Below are 27,773 nucleotides of genomic sequence, written 5' to 3' on the forward strand. Positions count from 1 at the left end.
CAGTAAGACAACAGGTGCAGTGCCATTTGGATGTGTGTTAGTTAAACTAGGCAAGATGGCAATTATTACAGAAATTGTAGGACATGTAAGAATGTGATCAAAGGAGAGATGGCAGTGGTTGGTTATATTAGTGACAAAACCTTCTTTTTGACGTAGGAGCGTCTAAAGACTGATCTTTTCTGATTTGCCGTTACTCATCATGTCACAAAAACCAGAAGTGTGCTAATGAAGTTTACTGATGAGTTAGCGAGCATATATAGCAAGCAAATATATTGGAGTACTGGGAATGAGGGTGAACAGGGGATGCTGAGGACAAAAGTACTGGAGAAGCGATGGTGGAGTTTCATAGTAGAAAATACACAATCTTATAATGAATGGCTTTTAGCAATGCATAGTATGTATATTACTTGCTAGCTAGGAGACCAAGAGGTGGTGTGGTATGCTGGTTGGCAGTGTTGTCCTTTGATCCCTGTGGTTCTCAGGAGCTATCATCACTGTTCTTGCAGCCCAGGGTCTTTCCTTGGACAAGAAGATTTCACAGTGATAAGGAGAATATAGCATAACTGGTTCATGGAAGGAAGTTGCACTGATTCCATCTTTGTTAATTTAGCTGGCATGCAGTCTTCCTCCAGATAGTCTCTTCTGTTTCTTCTGGCTGTACAAACAATCTGGTGCTAATCTAAAGCTAAGCAAAAGGCAGGTATTTTGACAGCAGAAAATAATCATGCATTTCTGTGTGTGCTTTGCAGTATTTAGATTACTCCTTTGAACTGCCTGAAGTCATCTCAACACAATGCAAGCAGGCATAGAATAGATCCCTGAATGGTACAGTATATGCGCTGAAAACATGTTGTGCGATCAAAATATCTTTGCATCAAAGCAGCAGAAGTTTCTGCTAGCATTGTTGACGTGATAAATGAGCAGCTAATTAAATATTCCAAATTACGTAGAACATACCTTTAATGGCTGAAAGGCAGTTCTTCTGTGTTTAGTTCCTTGCACACTGTTAATAATTGCGTTTTCAAGCCCAAGCTTCATTATATATCTAGGAGTGATTTATTCTTTCTTGGCTTAAGTCTATGAATTTCTTCTTAGTAAACATACTGTCATGAAAATTGGAGAAAAAAGACACAGAGGAATTCTAGTGGCTGGTATTGAAGTTCAAAGTATCCTCCTCAGATTATTTTGCAATCATGTCTTTAGAATAGAAGCATTCTACCAAGATAGAAGAAAAGAGGGGGGAAAAAACCCCTTCAAAAATCTTCAAACAGTCTCTGTACTTATTTAAACTGCCATTGCTATTTTTGAAGGAACAAAACACAGACAAATGCTATCACTGTGTTGTGGATGCCTCACAGAGACAGTAGTGAACTCATTTCTGTTGCTTTAGTGTCAGTTAATATTTATTCTGGATACACAGATTACAGTCTTAATTATCACATTTTTTCTCCCCCTCTCAGGGTGTGTATGTGTGTAATTGTTGTCATTAGTACCCACTTCTTCCTGTTCTTCCCAGAGATTTATCAATAGCTATCTACCTAAATGTGGCATTTTTTGATTGGTAATCACTCACTACACTTTGGGATATATTTTATCCCTTCTTTGTGTGTGCTGAATAGCATGGTAGGGTGAATTGAATCTTGACATTTTGAAGTGAAATAGGCTTGTTTTCTTTTTCAAATCCCTGAAGTTGTTTAGTGAAATGCTGCAGTCTAGGCTTTTTTATTGATATATAAATAGAAAGAAGATTAGTTTTGAAAGCACAATGGCTGCTTACAGACTACAAAACAGTGGAAAAAAGGGATGAGCATACCTTGATGTCAGTAACAGTTTTCTGGGGGTGGGGGCTGCAGGGGAGGAGGGGAGAAAGGAGGGAGAGGGAGATTCAGAGATGAAAGGAGATGGCTCTCAGCCTCGTATCTGCATCAGTGAAGTGTGCTGAATGGAAGGTATTGTGGTGAGAAAGGTCAGTCTTCTGTAGTTCGCTTAAAACTTGACTAAAGCTGTATTTGCACCCAATTCAGAGAAGTGATTGAATTGCAAGTTCCATATCTGTACATCATCTTCAACGTATTATTCCATGTATGCTGATTTATTCTTTTCAACATTGTTTCATCCTAAGTTACTTTTATTCATTTGAATTCCCTAAGTTCTTTGTGATCTGTAATGCTCAGGTCTCATAATGAAGATAGCCATGGTATTAAAAAAGATTATATGAATACTTCAAAAGAAACCTGATTTCTGAGGTTTCTTGCACCTGTGTAACTTTACTGCTGCTTTTATGGAGTGGTTTCTCTGCTATTATGGACCCAAATATTGCCCAGTTAAATTATTATAATTTGTTTCATTTGCTTGACAGTTAGATAAGCATTCTAGCCAAAAGAAAAAAATACAATGAGTATTTTCAAATGTTGCAAGTGTTGTAGCATTCAGAGAACTGAGATACAGCATCCATCAAAGACTGAAATGTGGTAAGAGCCTTATATACCAAGCCATCACAGTTGTAGTCATTTGTCAAAGAAATAGATTTTGGTACTATCTGAAACAGGAAAAAATAAATTTTTCAACACAACAGTCCTATACTATTTAATTAGCTTTATCTACCTAATGATTCATCCATCACAGACATACAACCATTCACATAGTGTATACAGAACCTGGCTTTCAACTAGCTGCCGGGCACCTTAGAAAACTTTAAAATCTCAGGAACCTTACAAACACCTAGAGAGAAAAGAAAAACATGTTTGCACTAGAAGATACCTCTGATTAAATACTTCATCTGTGTCACTCTCCACAGCAAATATGTGTCCAATCCAGTGAATGGATCTACAGTACAACTGCACATTCACAACAAATCAAGAGGAAGTTTACCTGTACTGACACAAATCAGCTCTGAAATTATTAAAATAATACCGTGGCTCTGATTCTGCTATTCTTTTGAGATAAAACCAGTTGAATCATAGGGCTTCCAGAATTTCTGAATGATAAATAATTACTTGTGACTTATCTGTTGCACTAATACATGTCCAAATTAGCCTTGCTGGAATATAAACTCCTTCAGAGCTTTTTGTGCATTTCACATCAAGACTTTAGGTTTGTAAATCATCTCTTCTAAAAGGAATATGAGAGAGTGTGTGGAGAGTTTTGTTCAATTTCTAAAAATTCTAAAAGAATTGATAAGTGGGCTGAATGAATAATTCAGTATTGTAAGGAAAGTTCAATAAACTACAGCTATTATAAAAGCAAATTTTCTCATAAAGGATTTGAAGTACAGAATCCTGAGATGTGTCAAGCATTTACACACATAGCTCCCACTCACATACTTAGTTACCAATGCAAGATTTTCACTCATTATCCCAAAATGTCAGTGGCGTAGCAGATTCACAATTTTTTAATACACTTTTGTGAAGGAAACAGCAATTTACAATACAGTAATGTCCTAGAACACATTTAAGTTTATGGCATAAATTAGTTCACTGGGAAAGATTTTAAAAAGAAGCCCTACGCATCATCAAATCAAATACATAATAGTAAAGTCAGTTAACTGTCTGCTTGCATATAATGTGAGTTTATAGTTAGAAAAGATTTATTAAGAGGATATATAACAGAAATATAGAACATTTGGTTGTATTATATTACCCTGTACCATTAGCCTGGTAATGAAGAACAATACATGTATACTGATGTATATTACATATACATCACAGAATCACAGAATGTTGGGGATTGGAAGGGACCTCGAAAGATCATCTAGTCCAATCCCCCTGCCGGAGCAGGAACCTAAACAATTTTACACAGGAAGGCGTCCAGGCGGGTCTTGAATGTCTCCAGAGAAGGAGACTCCACAGCCTCCCTGGGCAGCCTGTTCCAGTGCTCTGTCACCCTCACTGTAAAGTAGTTTTTTCTCAAGTTTAAGCGGAACCTCCTGTGTTCCAGCTCACACCCATTGCTCCTTGTCCTATCGTTGGGCATCACTGAGAAGAGCCTGGCTCCATCCTCATGACATTCGCCCTTAACATATTTATAAACATTAATGAGGTCTCCCCTCAGTCTCCTCTTTTCCAAGCTAAAGAGACCCAGCTCCCTCAGCCTTTCCTCATAAGGGAGATGCTCCACTCCCTTAATCATCTTGGTGGCTCTGCGCTGGACTCTCTCAAGGAGTTCCCTGTCCTTCTTGAACTGTGGGGCCCAGAACTGGACACAATATTCCAGATGCGGCCTCACCAGATACATATGAAACGATAGGAAACTCCGGCCTCACCATATACATATGAAAATAATTTGACAGATTAGAAAAAAGACTTTCTTAGCTGTGATCTAGACTGCCAAAAATGCATTCCTCTGTTTCTTCAGTTAGCTTTCATATTTAGTTGCCTACCTAGTCATCTGTGGACATAATGTTGGCATACTCTGTGTAATATGATACAGTCTCATTTTAAGTGTATAATGAACTTCAGTTTCCTAAGTGGAGTTTTATAAGTGGAGTTTTATAAGTGACATTTTCCTTATTGAGAAAATTGCATTTCTTTGAGAAGAAGTGTTGTTGGCAAAAGATTAGAAATCTTAGTTTTGCCAGTTTTAGCAAAACATTTGCAATGGCTCACAGTTAGGAAACAAGCTGAATGTTTTGATGGTAGATTCCCACAGACCAAGCTAAAAAGACACTGTCAGTAAGAATTCTGTAATTTCTTGAACTCCTGTGATTTCTGTTGATTGTAGTACGTCAAAAAAAGTAGCACAAGTAGAGTTAAGAACTTCTTGAATACCTCAGGAAATAAGACATGCTTCTGTTATTGCTGTGTAAATTAGGCAAAAATATAACTTTGTGTTAACTGGAATCCACCAAACTGTTCTTCATTAATTTAATCTCAGCATTCAGAGTGCAAATGTTGAAACAAACCTTCAACATCATTCAAAGATAGGAGCATTTCAAGCGGAACCTTCAAACTGGATGTTTTATTCACAGTTGCCTTTGTCTCTTCTGAAGACCATTCTCACAGAAGTTAAAGGTCTCTCGATTAAAGCGTGTCACTTAGAAGAGCATTAAAATGCCAAGGATTTAATTATTGCTGTTCTGTTGCCACAGCAATTGTTGTATATTTAATTTCTCTTTTAAAAGTAGGGCAAGGGGAAAAAAAAGCAACTGGTAAGTGCATCTAATGTGTTTTTTCTCCTCTTCTTATGAAGCTACGAAAAAGTCCTGACTGAGTAAAACAACCTGTGTTGCTTTCTCTAGCCTGTTGTAGCGTGATCAGAGGGAGGAAGTTTATGGAGAGGGAGTGCCATGCAAAGCCCAGGAAAAATAATTGCAGATGATTTTTGTGATACACAGACCAAACCTCACAACAGTATTCCCAAAGAGCCTAACGAGAACACTGGTAGTCTTCATATTTGAAGTCTGCTAGCCTGACCCTGAGGGCAGCTTCAGATGACAAACAGACAAAAGCAGCTCTGACTAGTTTACAGAAAACTTTGTAATCTCCACATCCACCACAGATATAAAACAGATTTTTACAAGCCCCTGACACCTAGGGACTTCAGTTTTGACACAAGTAAGAAAACTGAGCATTCTCTATCTGTTTGTTAACTTTTCAAATGAAGGTCTGGCTTTCCCAATTTCCCTTGCCTATGGAAAATTTGATGCCCCAAGGATGGAATTGATTTTATGTCATTCTAGACATCCCATGGGAACAAGTCTCTCCCTCTTCTTGCTATGATAATGCTGAGCCAGTAGAGCACACTGATTACCTGTGAGGGCTACCACTGTGTGCTTGTGCCCCTTTGATTTTCCTTGAAGGCCATCTTGGCTTTCCATTTACCTGGAATAGGAAAAGTTAACAGTGTCGAGTCAAGCACTGCTACTTAGAATTTGGAAAGAAATATATTCTCCTGTCGTACAAGTTTCTCTCTTAATTTGCTCTTACAAATTCCAGCCCTTGCTGTTAGACCAGTTCAGAAACACAAAAGGCTTTCAGCCAGCTTCTCAAGAGACTGCACTGCAATCAATCTCATAACAAAGTGGAGGAATTCAAGCTATAATAAAGTAATGAACAAATTCAACCTAGAAGGTGCAAATGTGCATTAGAATTGCAGAACTCTAGAACTGCTCTTAAACTGGTCAGTCTTCATCCAGAAAAAAATATTGAAGAGAGCGAGAAATTTCAGTCAGGCACGGAGTATAATTTCAGACACAAAAAGGTACATGAGCAGGGACTGAAAGATTGAGCCTTGACCATTTGAAGGAAAAGATAAAAATAGGCACAGTAAAAAGTAAACAAATTCATAAATTGTAGACTGAACCAGGAATTTTTTTTCTCCATAGATCAGCTAATGCAAACATGAAGGGAACAGGTTTTTATATTAACTTGGATTTAAAATAGAAGGGAAGACTTTAATATAATGCATAATTAAACTATGGAAACAGTTTTTTCCACATCTACATTTTATGATATCTCTTATACTTTCCATAGAACATCCAGGACTTCAAAGAAACAGGATGTAAGACCAGTTTGGCTCAGGTCTAATCCAATATGGCAATTCTTACATTATGATTAATGAGGTTCCCTTTATCAACAGCTGTCATTCTGACCTTTGTGGCTCTGCTGCTTATCTCCTGATTGATACATTTTCACAGCCTGCATCTCATTTTGAATAAAATAAAAATCTAAATAACTTTCATTCAATTGCTATAACCTTTTCAAATATTTGCTCTTAACAGGTACATTCAAATCATTTGTTCACAGAATCTCAGATTGTCCATCAACAGTACTCTTAAAGTATACTACTACTCTTAAGATTTTTTTTAAAATGCAGACATTGATTATATCCTCTGACATTTAGGAAAGAAATAATGTGCTTACACTAATCTCTGCATCTAAAGATTGAACTTTTGTTTTGGAGATTCACTTTTAGAAATGTAGTATTGGCTCAGGGTTGGATATATTCAGAGATTCCTTTCCTGGTTTGTGATGCTAGTGTGATTCAGGACATGTTAGCTTGATGTGTTATAAAATGAGCCAGTTTATCTTTAGTTTAGCCTGTGATCAGTGCGGAGAGTGCTTTTCCTTTGGGAGCTGAATGCAAAATAACTGAAGCAGATTGAAGTTGGCAGTGACTAATGAAGTCTTGTGAACGAGTCAGAAGTCAGTGGGTTACTGCATAGGGTGGATTGAGAAGAGGGTAACAGCAGCCTCTTTGTTGAGTATATGCTGTCTTTTTTTATTTGCATTCTCAGTGCTTCTCTGAAGAAAATCTCAAAAAAAATTAAAAATTCCTGATGTATGTCTCTGAAACACACACATTCATACACACATTTGTTTCAGTGGGGATAATTCTAGGCTTCCATGTTTAATGAACCAGTGTGGTTGCCTAAAGGTGATCTACATGTTAATAATTTTAATCAGTCACACAGAATTTATGAAGTTGGAATTCCAATTGAAATTAGCATGAGTTAAAACCGCAGTAATTTATTTCTTTGAGAGCTCCCCCTACTTTGCCAGTTTGATAATATGCTCCATTGTCACAGAATCTGGCACAATAAATCAGTTGCAATGCAGACGCCACCAAGCAGCCTGCTATGGGACTTCTACACAGAGCATAACTACTGTGAGTAGAAAACACTGCAATTGTTTTTGAATTTGCTCTACATGTAAAATCTGTGGGCATGGAGTGAAGGATGGAGGAGCAGGAGGAGGACTATGCCAGCCTGGCCTTGAAGAAACTGGGAAAGTGGCAGAGACAATGCCAGCCAAGCCCCTGCCTTCAGCCTGACAGTTGACCCAGGTCAGGAATCGCTGCAAACCACTCCTGCTTTAACCCTGTGATTAAATTATTTGAATGACTGCCTAACCTTGACTGAGTATAAAGCAGGATGAAGGAGGTCAAACTCTGAGAAGGGGAACATGCCCTCCTTATGCAATCTTTGGAGACTTGAGCTGGGCTTTGTGCTACGCATGGCGCTGCTACAGATTTACAGCCCAGACCACAATTACTGTAGTTTTTCAGCAATGCTACAGCAAATCAGGAAACTGCTGTGATGTTACAGTATGTTTTTTTCCTGAAGTGTTTATTTAAGCCTTTTGTTGAACAAAGTCTTTAAGACTTTTCTTCTTTTAGACTTTTTCTTTTTTAGACTCACAATAATCTGGGGATTTTGACTGAAACATTGTGAATCAAACTGATTCAAGCTCTCTGCAGCCTAACTGTCCCAGCCTGTGCACACAGAGAGCAACAAGATTTGTGTTTTCCACCTCATTAAACTGACAGCAGAAATTAGTTTCTGGTATTAAAAACTAAAAAGTTAAATTACAGCTACACGTGTCCTTTATGCAATGGCGTGTGTGAAAGATGTTTGATTTTAATGTTTGCTATAATGGAGAATTTAAATTGCAATGTTTGTCAAATCTGTAATCTTTGTTTCAGAGTGGAATATTAATTACGCTTTTAACTATGAGAGGTAAATAAAATGAGCATCCACTGCCTGCCTAAGGGTAAATTGCAGATTACTGACAACGTGACGTGGTGTACTAAATGTCAGTTTTGTCAAACAAATTTAGAGGAACAGTTAAACTATTAGCTTCCTGTTGTTACAGGGGTTTTTTTGCAATGAATGACTGTTCCTAGCAGCAGGGGCACTGTACCATATGGAACGCTAACAGAGCTAAATTGAATAAGCGAGATGAATGAGGAGATAGCACTACAGACGCACTCAATTAGTTTATAACTGTCCATTAACTTCTGTTGCTGGTTTTGAATAAACGATAGATTAACCATCACACCCCTTCTTTTTCATTCTGAAACCAGTAGAAAGAGAGTGTTGTGATGACACAAATTGAAGAAGAAACTAAGCAGTTTCTCTTTTTTATTATTTTTACCTCCTGCTTCTTAATGACTCGACTTGTGTGGTGTTGGCAGTACCTGCAAGTAATAGAACACATTATTTCCAAGAAGCAGATCAAAATATTTCAGCTGTGGTTATGCATGCAAAGTAGTTCTCTGAATACAATTGCCAGGAGTTACGGTGCCTGTTTCTTAGGACCTGGTTTAGTAGTAGGGAAGCACGAGTATGGCATGTGCACCTAAGCCAGTCATGGTGATTTATTTGTCAGTTAAAGGAAAAGTGTTGTGATTAGTGACAAAATAAAAATATAAATAATATGTCTGCCTATCTGTTCCCCAAACCATTTTAGCCCCTAACTACTTTTAACAGTTAAGAGCTGATGTGTTACTGTGTTCCTGACTAGGAAAACTTAAAACATGTTTGATTTTGTGTACCCGATTATGTCCTGCTAAGCCATTAGGGTCAGATTATTTCCATCTAATTTAAGTCCTAAGTAAATATACATAATACCAGATATTACTATCCCTGGCTTCCATTTCAAGACATTAGAGAGAGAGAAGAACCTCCAGAGGGCACTGAGTTTACCTCATATTCTATTGGGATATTTCTGTCTGTTGTTATTTAATTTAAAATTTCTAGTAAAAAATATCTAAAGACTTCACTCAAGCTATTCAACATCACACTTTCACATTAGGTGTTCAAATACCTAATCAGTGAAGACCTCACCACTGCTGAACCTGAAATCCAAAATACCAGACATAAAAAGTGGTCAAGGTAAGTGAGGAGAGGGGCATTGGACAGGGGAGATATTCTGGAGACACTTAAAATTTCATCCTATTTTTAGCCTTTTGCTGTTTAGCAACTAGAGCTGCTTAGTTATACAGACAGGAGAGGTAGCTGGGAAGTGTTGGGGAGCAGATGCTGAAGATCTAAAGGAGAGCTGGGAGTATGGTATTTAGGGCCTAACACAAGACATTAATCCATAGAAAGCTCAAATCCATTAGTTGTACCACTCGTGAATAAAGTTGTTTGAAAATGTGAAGCTTCCATTTTCAGGACCAACCCTCCATTTAGGTAATAATTTTCATCCTACTAAATCCTTTTATCTGTCTGCTGCATGCAATAGTCTTCTCCATCTTCTGTGTAAAGAGTAACACTGCTTTCAGTCTACTGCTAACTTCCTTCCATGAGTGAAGTGGTTTCTGTCTGTCCCCTTACCATACATATTTCACAGGAAGTAATGTAAGTTTTAATTAGTAAAACTCTATGAAATATTTAAAACTCCTCAGGTGAAAGGAGTTATATTAATGAACTGGAAAAGTAGCATGAGAGTCTCATGTTATATGGGCACATGAACTTTGTAGATCACTGTAGTGGAAAAAAAAAAAAAATGAAAGAAGTGGCAAAGGCAAACTTAGGCTGGGACTGCAGAGGGAAGATAAGATGTCCTTATCAGATGCAGGCCACAGTATTAATAAATTCCTGTCCATATGCTATTTTGGTATGTAAAAAAGATATTCCAAATTATGCAAACAATTCTACCTGCTTCTGTCAGGGTGAGCTGGGTTTGGTTTGTTGTTTTTTTGTTTTTTTTTAATTTTACTTGCAAATGGCAGTAACTGAGAAACTTTGCTTAATTTCTGAAAGCAGCTGTTATAGTAGACAAAATTTTGTTCTACTGCTTTTGAAAATTCTACCCGAACTTATGTCCAAGTGTCTGAACCAGGTGTCCACCTGTCTCCTTCAGCCTGCATTTCTGAATTCGGATTTGGGGAAAATTCTTGTTTATCTAGCTTCTTCTTACCATAACCTCTCATCTAATGTCAGCTATAGTCTCCTCACCTGTAGTTCACTTGTGTCAAAGTATTATTACAAAATCTTTGCCCACTCCTGTTTAGTTATAGTTTTTTATAGGGTTACAGTGTTTTGAAGGAAGACACTATTTAAACAGCAAACGTGTCCCTAATAGGTTGCACAGATGTCCACTCATCTGTTTTTAAGTTACTTATTTGCATGCTGTTGAAGAAACGAGCACAATACTGGTTTTTATCCAGTGTTTGTGAGCTTAAAGGTTACTAGTGACTGTTAAAAGTTAACCCCCGATGGAGGCTAGTGTCATTCCATGCAGTGACCTGAGGTTCAATATAAAGCTCTTGTAAGTACCCATGGTGTACTTACTTAGTCTTTTCATTAAGAGGATTCCATGACTATGTTTAGTAATTGACTAAGTTTAATGGATGTACTAGAGGTCCTGTTTTTACATTTGGTCTTGCACAAGTAAAAGTTGGCAGAGGAAGGCCTGTTAGCTCCTTGAAAGAGGCAGTACTCCTTTATTCAAGGGCAGAAGTGGAATACACTGTTCTACAGTCCTTGTTCTACAGTCTTAATTCTCCACTGGAGTCAACTGTAAGGAGTTTTGTAATTTCTTTTGAAAGATACAGCTTTTTAACAAGTCATCTAGATAGGGTAGGAAATGTTGATCTAGTCAAAACATTTATTTGAGACCTGATCTTAAAATTGTTATCCTTTGAATCAAATGGTATATTAAAGAGAAATTGCCGTGAAGTCCTAGTTTATGAAAGTGATATATTTTAAGTTGTGCATTAATATTTCTTCAGCTTTAGAAAACAGTCACACCACCATAGGTATTTCCAAGTGTATAGTATAGTTAAACTATAGTATTGTATAGTTAAATAGCCATAATGAATATATTAGAGTTTACTTACCCTGATTCAGTAGAAAATATAGCAACGCTTGTGCCAAAACATTAAAAGAATTTACAAAACCTGTTCCACAGCAAATACTGTACTGTTTTAGGAGCCTTCCTACTCACTGCATTTATTTAAGTGCAGAAAAATATTTCAGTGGTTTCTCCAGCAGGATAAGATATCCATATATTTCCATATGTTACTAAATGGTAACATTGTCTTGCAAGTTATTATCGTACAACCCTCTCTCTCTAATTCCTATGAATGAGACTCCTACCCAGGCCACTCTCCCAACCTAACCTGCAGTATGTTAAAGGCATTAAGACACTCCCTCTCAAGTACCATCTCCCAAATCATGTAGAGCTTTAATAGATAATTCTGTGCTAGCAATATTATTCAGTAAATTCATAGAAAGGATATTATTAGCCATTAAATTCTTCAGGGATGTAGAATAATTTTTATGCTATGGAGGTACTGCTTTCTTCATGATCAAATTCTGTTGGTTTTTTTCATTAAAGAAAGAGCAGTTTTACTTGCAGCTGTCACAGTTTACTTCCTTCCTCCGTAAATAATAAGTTGGAGAGTTAATTTTAGCACTAGAACATTGTATCTTAGAAGCTTCATCTTTGATAGTTTTTATTAGAGGAGTGCCAAAGATTATTTTCTTATTTTCAACTTGAAAGCCTTTTAGTTCTGTTTCTGGCTTTATTGCCACCTTCCTGTGGTACTTCAAACAGATCTTTATAGCTCTGTACAACTTAGTAAACTTACTGTATTACATCACTGCTGTAAACTGTAGTATTTCAACATATTTGAAGTACTGAGCTTCGTATTATAAGAACAGCAGCTATCATTTCTGTTAAAACTGCAAGTTCCAACTCACTGATATTTTTAATGATGTAGTAGTATTTTAGTTGTTGGGGGTTGTTACCTTCTGAAGAACATCACAGTACCTAACAAATCATATTAATACGTGTAGTATTCTTGTAATGGCTGATTTCATCAGGGGAAGGACTATGACATTTATAGCTTTTACTCTGTTTGCTCAAAAGGAATTTTACTATGGAAGCTCTATTCAGAAGTTTCAGATTTTTCCTTTCCCGAGGATAAAAAGTGCTAACATGTCTTCAGAAAATGTATTTTCACAGAATTTAGAATTAGATTTTTGAAGAAGTACAAGGTATTCGTTTTCTCTTTGAGTGTGTTTCTGTGACAGAGGCATAGACTCAGGTAGTGTGGTTTCATGTGAAAAATTTAATTCCTCAGTCTTTAGATTAACATACTGCTTGTAGGTGGCAAAGCTCCGAGTGAAAATGCAATTATTAATTAACATTCTCTTGAAATATTACAGTTATTGTGACTATAACACTGGGGTTTTTTTCAGATGAAACTATATTTGGAAGATTTAGAGAAGCTTTCATTGACACTTTTCTTACATCTTTTAATTGAGAAAGCCTTTGGTGTTTATAGGTTCAAGTTTGCCAGAATTAGAAATGAAAGGGTCTACACAGATATATTTGAAACATTCTCACCTAAAGCCACCATGTTACACAACTGTATCAGCCACCCTTTCCATAGTTGTATGAAGAGCCCCTGAAGTAGATTAACCTACCTTCCTTGCCATACAGGCCTCATATTAATACCTTCATTATGAGCTGTTGATATCCATGCTAAGACAGAAGTAGAGGCTGGACAACTTCATTAGCTGATCATAAAGGGGGTAGATGACAGTTTCTCCCAGAAGCCCCATTCCTCTGCATGGGATAGGATTGGATTGAGGATGCAGCTGCTTCTTAGACTGACCAAATAGTATCAGCCTCACAAGGTCTCAACTGGAACACTTACTCCTGTAGTCACAGCTTTGGATTACCAGCAGCCCATCTGCCACTGCAGTTCCACTGCCAATTAGATGATATATCCATGGCTTGGGAGAGCACTTGAACGGTTTACAAGCTACATGCTGATAAAGAACCACTGCTTAGTGCCTTCCTTGCTCCAGTGAGCACAGAGCGCTATTAAATCGGTGCACTACCAGGAACACTATGCTCAGGGTATATCTTCATGCATCCTACTAGTTATTCTACTTGCCTTAAGGGGATGGCCCAATTTCAGCAGCCCCTTAGGAAAAAGTTAGTTTCTTTCTTACATGACTGAGTATTGCCTATTCCATGTTTTTATTCAGTGACTTTTGGCCAAACAGATTTCTTCTGGTGGCAGAGAAGAAAGGTAGACTCATCTAAAAGGCTGATTAAAACCCTGTGCAGTTGGATATTTTTGACTGCTGAGGTTTACTGAATATTACAAAAGTCTTGAAGGAGGGAAAATGGATTTGATGAAATAGTTGTTTGAAAAAATGAAAGGCACATCGTGGAGATGTGGGTAGCACAGAAGAAATCATGTCCAAGTTTGTGAATGCCTAGTACCAGCACTAGCAACTATGTGGTACAGGCTGCTGCCTGTATTGTGATACAAAGAGGCAAAAATTATCTATTCAAGTGAGAAAGTAAAGGGCTATGGTTCAAAAGTTGCACCTGGCATGAGCAAGGAATGCTGTGTTGCACAGAAGGCAGTATACCCAGGAACTGAAGGAGTACCTCCCCCTGCATGATGTACATAAGAGCTAGATTGGGATGCTTATCTGGTTATATAGATGCTTATCTATATAACCATATATTCTGGTTATACAGGTACCAGAATATGTGTACTAACACAATGGAATTTTTTTTCAGCAAAATGCCTTTGGCTGTTTTGTATTCTGTTCTGGGGAGCAGCAAGCCGATTAATGAGTTGTGTTAGATTAAGCCTATCAAAACCTTTGCTTTTGGTTCTGCACTGTGTTCTGCACTGTGGTTCACCACTACATATATTTAGTTATATATTTACATATGTACATGCGTGTATATAAGATATATAATATATTTACATGTATTTAAATACCAAATATGCTAAAGAGAGTTCCTCTAAGGTATGTTATGAAGAGCTTTAAACAATTTATTTTGATTATGCTTTATGTCTTTATACCAGTAAAGACAAATGCCTGCCTTTCCAATAAGAGAGAGGTCTATGCAGAGACCTAAATACCTTCAGGGGAAAATATTTTCTATATTTAAAACTGTCACAGTTACTATTGCTTTATATTAACTTGAGCCTGTGTAAGCCTAGAAGTAACTCATTAGACTCTGTAGAAATCTGGGTATCTGCTTCCTCTGCTGGGACTTGCAAGACAAACTTTCTAACACCATAGTAAAGGTAACAAGTTATTTCACACAGAAAATACCTGTATCATACCCAGGTCAGCCTCAGGTAGCGATGTAGTGTGGGGTTAGGGATTTTCTATTTGTGGAAGGAACCGCTTAAGTGTCAGATTTACTTTTAACAAAAGACATTTGCCTCGTCATGCTTAAGGAGTTCGGAATATTATAGCAAATCTCAAAGAGAGGCTAGTGGACAGAGAGGATGATGAAAATACCACATAGTTGATACATCTGCCATACAGCTCTGTAATTCCTCATGCTTAGAACACCTCTGAAAATACAATGAAGATTTGTTATGGGAAAAATCATCCCAGAATAAATTTGCATCAGTTTAATACCACCTTTTGTCTCAGTTTGTGAAAGCAGAGGGATTCTGGGCACCTGCAGTGCACACCACCTCTGGGAGTTTGAGGGTCTGTTTAAAACTGACAGCTGTGGGAGAAGGTGTTTTCTTTCATCATTAGCCAGCCTTTTCTATAATGATAATTAGTTTCAGGAAAAGAATTTCAAAATCTGTCATGAATGTATTTCTGTGAAAAGCTTTCATGTTCATGTTGTCTGGCACTACGCATCTCACAGCTACCTCCTCCTGAGTAGGCCCCAGTGTTGTCTGTTTAGTTCTTTATTCAGATCATATGATAATATGATAGGGGAAAAGAAGAAAAATAAAAGCTGTTGAGACAAAGGGGAAGACTTGCAATGTCAAAAGCAAAATATATCCTTTAAACAATATGTTATAAATACGGTGTTCTTGTACCATGTGCAGAGTCTTTAATACCCATCTACACAATAGTATGAAAGAAATATATTTATCTGTAAGACTGATATGACATACACATCTTTCATTCATCTAAATTGTTTCTTTTAAGTGTTATCTCTTAAAATGAAATAGGTATATATATTATTTGCATACAAAAGAACCTAGGTATTCTTGTTAACTATAGATAAGTAAAATGGTGTATATGCTAACAAAAGAGAAACTCCAGGTTCTTTGTAAATTTTTATTTGCTGTTCGTAACAGAGTTAGCTAGGAAAATGAATTTTCTTTTTGGGAGGAAAAAAGTATCCTCAGGCAAAAGGAAAGGTCAGGTGTGGGATTTTCCTGTGACTGTACATTTCAGGAAAAGATCAATTCAGAAACTTCAAAAACTTCATTTAAAAAAAGTTGAAATAGTGTAATAGAAAGCATGTAAAGTAGCATAATGTCATTTTACATTTATGTACAATTAATGTAGCAGAAATTAATACAAACACAATGGGAAATGAAACATTTCATCTTCATTAAAATGAGAACATTAGAAAATCAAAATATAATTTGCCTTTTTCATGGGAAATTATCACATTCTTATGATGCAGTTCAATGTGAATAAAACTAGCTCTCTAATGAAAAATTTTGTTGATAAAAATATTTGCACAAGCTTTGGTCCTTAAGTTAGAAAGGTGTTTTACAGAATCACAGAATGGTAGGGGTTGGAAGGGACCTCGAAAGATCATCTAGTCCAACCCCCTTGCTAAAGCAGGTTCACCTTGAGGAAGTTGCACAGGAAAGCATCCGGGCAGGTTTTGAACATCTTCAGAGAAGGAGACTCCACAACTTCTTTGGGCAGCCTGTTCCAGTGCTTTGTCACCCTCACAATAAAGAAATTTTTCCTCATGTTTAATACATGCAGCAGAAAAAATATATTAAAAATATAAATAAATAACAAAAAATAATCTATTTCTATCACAATATTGAATTATTTGACTATATCTGATTTTGCTAGTATTATCCCGTATTGGTTCTGACTGTGCATCTCACATGTAGGACTACTCCAGAAGAGGCACAGTTGAGAATTGTGTTCAGATTTGTAATCCTTTAAATCCCTGGCCTTCCTTTTATGAAAAAAGCCCTATTACCAGAAAATTCAATGGGAATCCTAGAATAATTTGGATCAGAAGAGACCATTAGAGATCACCTTTTCTTACCTCCTGCTCAAAGCAGACTTAAACTAAATCGAGATGCTCATGACATTGTCCAGCAGGGTTTTGAGTATCTCCAAGTATGGAGAACCCACAACTTCTCTTAGCGCCTGCTCCACTGCTTGACTACCCCATTGGTGACAAAATTTTACTGGGAATTTCATGATTTGCAGCTTGTGTCTAGTGTATCTTGTCCTTTCACCATGTGTGTAGACTCTGTCTCCTCTGTACTCTCCCATTAGGTATTGAAAACCAGCAGCTAGATCCCCTGTCATTTAGACATTGTATTCACTATTTTCTTGATTAATTTTGAAATCATAAGAATCAAAACACAAATTTAAATTCATATTGCAAAATTGTTAAATTTTGAAACAAATTAAGAGAATTTGTGGGTTTTCCTTTTTCCTTCCTTCGTCCAATTGAGTAGAATGGAATGTTTTGTTGCCTGATTTATTACTTCTAATAATCAAGGTAATGGTAAAATTAGATAATGGTAATTTTTTAAAAATACTGCTGCTCACATCTCATTACTGTTTTATTCTCCTGTTGTGGGGGCAGGAGGCTGTTGGATTTTCTATTTAAAGTGTATGGGTGCATTCTTCTAAAGACCAAGACCAGTGACTAACTTGAGCCAGAAATAATGCAGCCAGGAGCATTGCAGGTATATAGTCCTGCCAACGCTTCTCAAATTCCCTTTTACTGTCATAGCCTAGAGCCTTTCCTGAACAGCCTGACAATTATACTAAAATGCACTGAGGTCTTAGGTGGACAAACAAGAACTAAACTGTAACCAAGAACTAACTCTCTGTGAGCTAAGACAAGAGTCAGCCCATTTCAAATAAAAGTTGCTACATTAATCTGACACACCACATAGCTCCGATTTTTTCACACTGTTTCTTGCCACTGCATCAGCAAAGAGATCTCAGTGTGATGCCTCCTTTGACCTGAGGTGTTGTTGGGTTTGATGCTATAACCCTCACTTGCAGAAACTCAGATAACCTGATGTAGAAGTTCCTACAAAGCAGAAGCTACGAAACAAATAAGCAGAGTTTTAATGATGTCACTATAAGCAAATCTCAAAGCATGTGCTAAGTACCAGAATTCAAGAAGGAACACTTAGCAGAAAGAGCGGGTGAGCTGTGTGTCTGTGTCTGCAGCTGTACCTTACTTTTCCATTGTCTTTTCCTCCTCATTCCCCTTTCCCATCCATATTTTCTTTCTCTCTTTTCTGATATACTGTTTCTTAAGTTATGCCATATTTTACTTGTGAGCTACCACTGATATTTGAAAATGGGATGTAGCCAGATAACTTTTCTTTTTGCTCTGACCTCATGTGATGCTAATGAATGTATCTGCTAGTAACAACAAAGTGCAAAAAGACCATTAAAGTTCTACAATGAGTAAAAAGGCAAGTAAAAAAACACAGAAAGTGAAAACTGATTTTGTTTATGCTGATATAAATCAAAACCATTTTCATTAACCTCCGCCTTAATTTAAAAAGTTTGTACTCATTTTGCACTCAGTTCTTGTAACGCTGTAAGTTAAATTAGTCCTCCCCACCATCCTTTTACTTGTATTCCTTTCTCCTTCTACCTTTCTAGCCAGTCCTTCTTGGTCTCCCAGTACTAGTTTTGGTATTACTGTGAAAGTACTTCTAATGTCTCTGTGGCAAAAATGAAAATGAAAGTGAGTGAAAGGGGGGAAGATGAAATCCTGTGGTATCAGGAACACATTACAAAAGTTGATCAGCATCATGGCATTTTTTTTTAAATGCATTCTCTTGTCTTTATCCAACAGTGGAAGTGTACAACAAAAATGAAATTAATAATGTTAGCATTTGCTCTGAAGCAGGAGTTGACAACAAAAAGAAAGAGGAAGCACCTAAAAGAAGTAGTAAACCACCTCTTTATAAAGTCAGGTAAAAGGGAATATGCACCCTTGGCTAGAGTCAAATACTCAGAATCTCTATCTACATCAGTCTTCCATACTGTTGTAAATTTACTTAGTTGTGATGTCAATACAAATATATTCTGGACTTCTTAGGAAAAAGAATAATTTTATAATCTAATACAGGTTTGCATACTGAGAGGGTCCTAAGCAAGGAACAACACAGTTCAGTGGGATCCTGCCTACTTTTTTATTTTTTAGTTCTCCTGACAATTGCTTTCCCTGTGGTTTTTTTCTAGAAATTTCTGAAGTGGGGACAACTTGTAAAGCATTTTATTGTGTTCACTAGTTCTTGCTGCAAAACGTAGTGCCTTTAAAAATATTTCTCCTAGCTTTATTTCCTGTCTATAGTGTTGACAGTATACAGTTTAATGTCACTGTGAAATTGCATTCTTAATCATATTACATTTCAATATAAAACGTATAAATGAATGAAAGAAGTTTGCTACAAGCAGAACTTCACTATCACTAATGCCATACTATTTCTATTGCACTTCCTCACTTGTTTTCAGTTGCTTCATATTTGTGTCTCAGTCCATTCAGGGGAGATCGAAGGGGTTTCATGTAGAGTGCTGCTATTTTGAAAAGGAATATGAAGCAGAATAAAGGCATTAATGGCTTGTAATGATAGTTATTAATAACACCTAAAGAAATTTTCCATTTTGATTGAATTGGATTAGATATTCATGTTCCTAAAACTTGTTTTCTGTGAGGACTTTTTAACAGTGAAAAGTAATATAAAAAATACAGATGAGGGGACTGGAGATTCAAGGTATGCCCTAAAAGGATAGCCTAAAAAATAGAAAGTAGTATTATGAATTTCCTAATGCATTTTAGAATAATACCCAATGTTACCAAGTCTGTACTATTGCAAACCAGAGGTGGTAGACTAAACCTGAACTCCATCATATGCATGTAGGTCTCGCAATGATGTGTGATGTTTTATTTTCTGCCTACCTTAAAGGACTCATTGCTGAAGACAGGAAAACAATCACAATTATTGACAAGGACTGCTTTGTTGTTAAAGAAAAAATAATTATAAGTATGAAAAATGTGTAAAACCACAGTAAGCGGGGATTAAGTCAGTTACATTTGAGGACTTTCTTATATGCTTCTTCTGGAGAGCTTTTGTTAAATTACATCTTCAGACTGAATGTTGCTGAATCAGTGATGCTCCTTAAATTATTTTGGATTAAAGCATTTTCCCAAAAACAATTATGATACTGTTTTAGAGTATCACAGTCAGCCAAAATAGATGGGCAAAGTAATTAATTCCTGAGTTAATTGATCCTACCTGGTATATCATAAGTAGCCTAAACAATGCAAAAAGATGAGTAATTTTAAGTGTTAGAAAAGCAAATTAGGTATTTACATCCTGTTTATTACATAATCTGTGCAGGGATTGTTTATATAATAAAAAAAATTGCATCATTGCATCAAATTTTGGATTAAAAGTCCACCAGACTTAACATCATGTTTGTGACAGTGACCAGTGACAAACCTTAAAATGAATATAGGAATAGAGCAACGATAAGGTAGTGCATTCACTGTCCTCTGCTTAGCCCTTAATGGTTTTTTATTTTACTGGTATTTACTTTTGATATCTCTAGAGTCCTGTGGTGATGTGTTCCATAATTATCTGGTTTGTGTGGAAGTATTTACTTTTATATTTTAAAAAATTGCTGTATACCATCTGATTCTGGTTCTTAACATTGTTGAGAAATAGTAATTCTTTCTTAATTTCTTACTTTTCTGCATGTTTTTCTTCTTTATATACTTTTATTGTATTCCCAGTTCAATTGCCTCTTTTTTAAACTGGGGACTCCTTATCTATATAAGGACTAATGCTCTTCTGGTAAGATCTGTTTCTTTGATCTTCCCATCACCTCTCTGCATATATTCTCTAGTTTGAGAAAAACTTTTTTAAATAGGCACATGGCAGAACTGAATGCAGTTTTCAAAATGTGGGAGCACCATAGATTTATACAGTTGCTTAATGACATTTACCATTTTGTTCTCTAATCCTTACCTAGTCATTTCTGACTTCTTTTTGTCTTTTTGACTGTAGAAAGCACTGAACTTTTGTCTTCAGAGAATCAGTGACTACCAGATTTCTTCTGTTGTTTATGAAGTTATTTAGACCCAATATTGTGTGTATATAGTTAGGATTATTTTTTCCTATATGTGTGACTTCATATGTGTCAACACTGAATTTTATCTTAAATGAATATCCAGTCATTCTACCTCATGAAAGCAATTTGTAACTTTTTAACCCTATTTCTAATTTTTACTACCAGTTAAAAACTGTGTATTGTCCAAAAACATTGTGAACACAGTGACCCATTTTCTAGATCATTGTGTATATGGTGAACAGTACAAATCCCAACATGCATTTTTGTAGGATACCCACTAGTAATGAATTTCTGTTGTGAAAAATGACCATTTAGTCCTACCCTTTGTATTGTATCTTTTTAACCATCTATTATTTTTCTAAAGGATCTTTCTGGTTTTGGTTTAGATTCTTTCAGGTCAAACTGTTAAAAGCTTTTGTAACTACAAGTGCATCACACCAGTGGGTTGCATTAAATCCCCCAGTCTTTTCTTTATCCGAACCATTTATGTGGTCTGTCCACACAGAGAAAAGTAAAATTTGAAACAACCTGTGTATAAGAAGAAACTATTTTATCTTCAGCTACAATAAGTGCAATAGTTCATTGAATTGATTAAAGAAAATAATTCAGCCCAGTTCTTTTAGCAATTCTGTTACTAATTCCATCTCATTGTGTTTATTAATATCTTGGTGATGATAGTGTGTTACTGGAGCTGTGGAAAGTAGCAGAATCTTGTTTCTCCTTTCTTTACTGGGAAGAAAAGACACGTACTGATACAAAAATGGAAGTACTACTCAGTTTGGAATTGGGAAGAAGGGTGTGCTTTTGCTTGATTCAAATAAATATGCTTTTCTCACTGTTCATAAATTAAAATGAAAGGCGCATTTATTTCAGGGCCTAAGTTGATTCCAATTATCAGCTCCAGTCACCTTTTTTATTTTTATTTTTACTGTTGTTACATTCCTCTAAATTCCAATTATCAGCTCCAGTCACCATTTTTATTTTTACTGTTGTTACATTCCTCTAACTATGCTAGTGTCCCATCGTGCCTCAAGCTTTTTGCCTAGTGCTTTATAAAGAAGGGAAAAGGCAGGTGAGGTCTCAAAGACCTTGTTATTTAAGTCAAGACAGCACAGAGAAGATGGATACAGGTAAGTAGATGAAAAATGAACCAAATAGAGACTGAGGGAGAAATCACAGAGGAGGATTTTGAGAAAGGTTTACTTTCATATACCCAAATACACAGTAAACCCAAAATCCCATACACAGTTTCTGGGGGGGGAGTCTCTATGTTTGTCTGCTCTGCATTTTACCATATTTTTACCATTACACCAGCTTACTTCTCACAATTTCTTGTGCTTTAAAATAACAGTTCCTACCTAGTCTTGAGATTTTTCTGAATATCAAACACCTCTTTTCTGAGACTGGTATAGTGTATTCTATTTTTTCATATAGTGATGGTAACAATATTACTGTGATAAGCTGATAATTTTTGCTTTCCCTGCATAAAGTATTTCATCCTAAGTAATAATCATAGGAGCTTCCATCTGTTTTATTTTTCCTTTGGTTGTAGATCTCTTTTCCTTAAAGAAGGAGGAAACATGAGAGAGTATCTATGAAGTGTCTTTTCCATGAGTGAAGACTATAAAATATTTAAGTCCTTTTTTTCCCCAAAAATTTACTTCAAATCAAAGAGCGTGAGTGGTGATGGTGATCTGAAGTACCATGGTTTTATGAGTTTTTAGATTTTGTGTAGCTAGAGCCTCCCAGGGATCAAGAGATTGAAGGAACGGAAGAGTTGAAGAGAGTACAGCACTGCAACACTTTCAGTAATATCTGAAAACTGCAGATTTTAAAAATGTTATATTCAGCTAAAGTTCACTTGACTAAGTCCAGTGGGTGTTTTTGTTCACAGTACAAAAGTCTGGCTGGTATCACTCTCTTCCTGTAACAGTTGTTTCAGATTTGAACTTCTCCCACAAGACCTATTTCCAGAATTAGATTCAGACTGAGAAGTAGTGTACAGTTGTTACTGTCATAAAAACAATCTGCTATAGCTTGATTATGGGATCAAAACCAAAAATGAGGGAAATGAAAAAATGTTAGTGTCATTTCTTTTAGAAAATTAGGTGGCTTTTTAATAAAATTTGAGTTTCATATTGTTGGTGTAATAAGCAAGAACTCTGGCTTTCCTTGGGAAGGATACAGTTTTTATTGTAAAATAAAGGATGTTCTCTGTTGCAGCAGATGCTCGAGATGTGCACCCTACAAAGCATGGGTGTTTTTTGTAATCCCACTCAGTGGCTGGTATAATATATTTTACCACACTGTGGATTTTCAGATATGGGTTAGTATCACTATAATGTTGCCCAGGGCAGTTCTCCTAGTAACTTTTCTTTAAAAAAATGTTAAGGAAGAGTTATTACCTGTTCACCAGTACATTGATCACATGCAAGAGTTCTTGGAGAAAGTGCCAAGCTTGTGAGATTGACAGTGAGTAAAGGTTTTGTGAATAGAAGTAGTGCTCACAGGTCCACTGATGGGCAATGGAAGGCCACTATACACTGCAGTTTCCTGGCTTTAGTGAATATGCAGTGTCTAGATAGCTGATTGGATTGACAGCTGGTTAAAGAGAAGCTGCTGATTCCGGCCTGAAGAGACAGAAGTCTTGTGAAGAAAAGCTGCCTCTGCATACCTTCCTGAAGCAGTGCTTTAGTGCTGAATTGTCCTGAAGTACTTTCCTATGATCTGCACAGCTGTGAAATAAAATAAATATGATACATGTCTTATGGATGAAGTTTCAGTGACTACACTGAGGATGCTGTCATTGTCACTGTTCAGATTCTGGTTTCACAACCCAGCTAAGCTGGGAATTGCCCAGTGATTGGCAGGTGGTGGGAGTAGCTGTATGTACCTTCAGCTTAAGGCTAAAGAGGATCAGAAGAGAAGCCATGCATGATTTGGTGTGTTACCATCTGAGCTAAGGGTGGAAGGAGGAAAAAATATATCCATTTCATGTTATGACTTTGATAAGCCTTATAAAGGACTTAGGTTGTTTGTGCATTAGGAGATACATCTCAGATTCTACTTTAGATAATATTTTATTCATTCATTAAAATTAGATATGAAGAAAGGAGAGAATGAAGGATGCAAAGATACAATAGTTTTGTTTTACTTATGGTACTTGAATGAAATTTTACTGTCTCTGATATAAAGGAGTTCAGACTAGATTATCTAGTGGTCCCTTCTGCATTTATGCACTGTGAAGTAGTAAAGAACCGGTTTTGTTATAAAGTCTACAAAGTAAATCAGTGTTGATCAGAAGAGACTTGTTAAGTTCCTCCATTTAATCTCCCTAAATTAAATAAAAATTTAGCAACAAAACCTTTGTTTATGAGTTATTTTTGCTGTCCACCAATGATATACCAAATTACAAAATCAGGAGTTAAATTTCATCTACATGAAGGATGTGATTTGTTACTGTTAATCTTACAGTCTTTCTTAACTGGACTGTAATATTATCATTAATGAATTTTGAAATCCCTAATAATGAACATTTATGGATGAGTTTTTGTGGCACAATTAAATGCTTAGTGTAGTACAGAGTCCCACAAGTGGCTGCCATCCAACTGACCATAAGCGCTGTCCTTTTCTCAGCATCAGTCACAATCTAGAGTGTGTTCATGGTGGCTCAAGCTAACACAGGTGACTTCCGAGCTGAACAAAGAGGTACACACTACTCGTTACTGCAGGTACTCTAACAGGTTTTTGAGGCAGAGTCCTTCAGTCGCTTTCAGTCATGGGGATATGTCCTCATGAATTGGAATGGCAATCCAGCAGCTTATTGAGGGCTAAATGTGACCCTTAATACTTTTGTGTGCAGTGACCCAATACCATGCCAGCACGTACTACTAACAGCCAGACTTTAGTTTCAAAGGCCTTCTGAGCTTTAGTCATGGACTAAGATACCACTGAACTTGGTTCTGTATCGGTACAGAACACAACAATAGCTCCTACCCAGATGGTTTGTTATCTAGGTGTAAGGTAAGAGACAACAGGCAAATAGATGGGGAACATGTGAAGACTCTGTGGCAATACTGATCAGCATAGTGAGCAGTAATATCAGTACTTTATAAAGTGTGTCTGCAGACAGTGATTTGAAGCAGAATAGTGAGCTATCATTGGTGAGGTTTACAGAAAGCTTGTCCATGCAACATGAGAAAAGACAAACATGTGCTTGTTTGAAAATCTGGTAGAGGCTGGTAAAAATTTTTTGTCTGTGGTGGGAATAATTTTTTCATACTGAATGAGAATTAACAAAGAGAAAGGCTTTAAGAGTTAGCAGAAATTGGTTATGCTTGATGCCGTAGGCCTCTAGAAGTGGAAGGAAACATGGATGAGATAAGCTCCTGTAAGTTCTGGCAGATGGATATGAGCTGGCTCATGTTTTCCACAGAGGAAGAGTCATTGAACAAACAGATATAAGAAGATCAAAGTCTGTGGATGAGTTATTTATGTGTAAAACCCACACCTTGAAGATACTATGCAGAAGGAATCTGAAAAATTTAAATAAAGGCTCTAGGCAAGGACTTGGGGAAAGGCTTGGTCTAAGACATAGTTGCAGGCTAGGGAAACAAACAAAATGGGGATGGGATCCACCATCATCAGAATCACAGATGTCTCACAGAGCTTGAAGGAAAAATCCACTGTTTAGGACACGTTATTTTGTGATGTCAGTTAAGCATGAGACAGAATGAGATTTTATTTTAAACAGAAACAAACATCTGGAAAAAAGACGTATATGCGTCCAAAACAGTTCTATAGCTTAATGAATCACTGTAATAGTATCAGAATCAAGATCTTATCTCTGACAGACTACGCCTGCTGAGAAGCAACCAACTCTTGCGACTAGTTCTCCTGAAATCAAGACTGACAGGAAATAATAGTCTTTAGAAATGCAAGTCATTTTAAAATGGCACTTGCTGGTGCAAAGTGTGTTAAAAGATCAAACATACACACTATGCAGTATGATGTAAACTAGTTAGCTGTATTATATGGTGTCTCAATGAAACAACTCAAGACAGTTTTACACTTGCGAAGTGAAAATTGTTACTGATTTGTCAGTTCCAGTGAAATCTTCTCTCCTGACATTTTTATTTATGTATTTAAACAGTTGTAGCCTCTGATACAGTAGCTCACATCACCTTTGTATCCAAGTAGTCCCCTTTAATTCAGTGGTGGTCCCTAAGGATTAAGGTGCTATTCACCATAAGTCAGGGCATTGGCAGCTGTCCTTTGATTATCAGATGCCATTGAAAGGCATGAGTGTAAAATCAACTTAAGTTTCCAGAAATGCAGGAAGAAGTGTAAATATCACGGAATCACAGAATCACAGAATGTTAGGGATTGGAAGGGACCTCAAAAGATCATCTAGTCCAATCCCCCTGTCAGAGCAGGAACCTAAATGAGATTACACAAGAAGGTGTCCAGGTGGGTCTTGAATGTTTCCAGAGAAGGAGACTCCACAACCTCCCTGGGCAGCCTCTTCCAGTGCTCTGTTACCCTCACCGTAAAGAAGTTTTTTATATATTTTATATATATTATATATTACTTAATAATATGGTTACAAACTACAGTACTGATCTAAACAACATGAAGACTACGTAAGCTTACTGAGTGTTGTTTTTTTTTCTTTTTTTTTTTCTCAACATTAATTTCTTAAGAAAATTGGCTAAAAAGCGGAAAGAGACATTGAGTAGTACACGGCAGGAAATGACAGTGATGGTGAATTCAATGGATAAAAGCTACACTGAACAAGGCACCAACTGTGACGAAGCTTTCTCTTTCATGGACACGCACAATCTAAATGGGAGATGTAAGTTTTTCCTTTTCTTTTCTTTTCTTTTCTTTTCTTTTCTTTTCTTTTTTTTGGAAGATGGAAGAAAGGTGCAAATGGTTCTTAAAATATTCCTCATTACTCAGTCATGGAAAATCCATGGAACCCTGAGTTTCCCACTGTGCAGCACATTACAGGTTGTATTTGAATGAGCAAGACAGTCAGGCATCAAGAATAGACTGCTTTAAAAATAATAAGGATAATTGAGCTTTTTTCTGTCCATCCTTTTCTTCTGCAGAAGAGCAAAGACATTACTGAAACAGCTGTAGTTTTACCTTTCTTCAACCTCTATTATGTTAAAAATTTTATATTGTTCGTGCTGTCCCAAGTCCTTCAAATGCTTCCCCTGCTCACTTCTTTTTTTGTAGGTGAAATTTATTTTTGAATGTCATAACTTAATAATGGTGATCTGATTGTCTTATTATTTCCAGTTCTAGATTATGTTCTTTCTGTTGCTTGTGCAAAGGAAACAGTCAGTGGAATTATCTGTTCTGCAGTTTCATAATAGTTTCTCTGATATCCTGGGTCTTCTTGGATTGACCCTGAAAATAAGTAAAATTTGGGAATATAAAATTTCCTGTATTAGAATTTTAGTCAAGAACTCACTCCTCTCCAGGGGTTAGCACTAAGTAAAGACCAGGAAAAACATTAATTTTTTATACTCGTTAGAAGGTATTTGAAAAGAATGATTATGTTCAAAAATCTTTCCTGGTTTTTGTAGTTCTTAAAGGCACCTCAGTTTTTCTTGTATACCAATGTTTTTTAACAACTTCAGAGTGAATTTTGTTTCAAGTACTAATGGTAGTTTGCAAGGCCCAACTCCCATTCTTTAATAATATGCTTAAGAACTCATCTTTGATGAGCTCAATTGTACAAACACTCTCTGAGGTTTATACAGTAAGACTTCTCTCAGCAACATTAGTCTCAGAATTTCATAGAATCATAGAATGGTTTGGGTTGGAAGGGACCTTAAAGATCATCTAGTTCCAACCCCGCTGCCATGAGCAGGGATGTCTTACACTAGACCTGATTGCTCAAAGCCTCATCCAACCTGGCTCT

The 27,773-nt window shown here is 36.6% G+C and overlaps 1 protein-coding gene across 1 annotated transcript in view; it reads left to right on the plus strand.

Moving 5' to 3' along the window:
* The window catches only part of LOC104524615 (receptor-type tyrosine-protein phosphatase mu-like), a gene marked incomplete at its 3' end in the record, with an annotated part of 124,147 nt that extends 97,454 nt beyond the window's left edge, over window positions 1–26,693 (plus strand). The window contains exon 8 of the mRNA XM_010167550.1: window positions 26,542–26,693. Within this exon, the coding sequence (XP_010165852.1) occupies window positions 26,542–26,693 (152 nt within the window). The remainder of the gene's footprint in view (window positions 1–26,541) is intronic.
* Between the last annotated feature and the right edge of the window lie 1,080 nt (window positions 26,694–27,773).

The sequence above is a fragment of the Antrostomus carolinensis genome, unplaced genomic scaffold (assembly GCF_000700745.2).
Source record: "Antrostomus carolinensis isolate BGI_N321 unplaced genomic scaffold, ASM70074v2 scaffold6495, whole genome shotgun sequence".
NCBI lineage: Eukaryota > Metazoa > Chordata > Aves > Caprimulgiformes > Caprimulgidae > Antrostomus > Antrostomus carolinensis.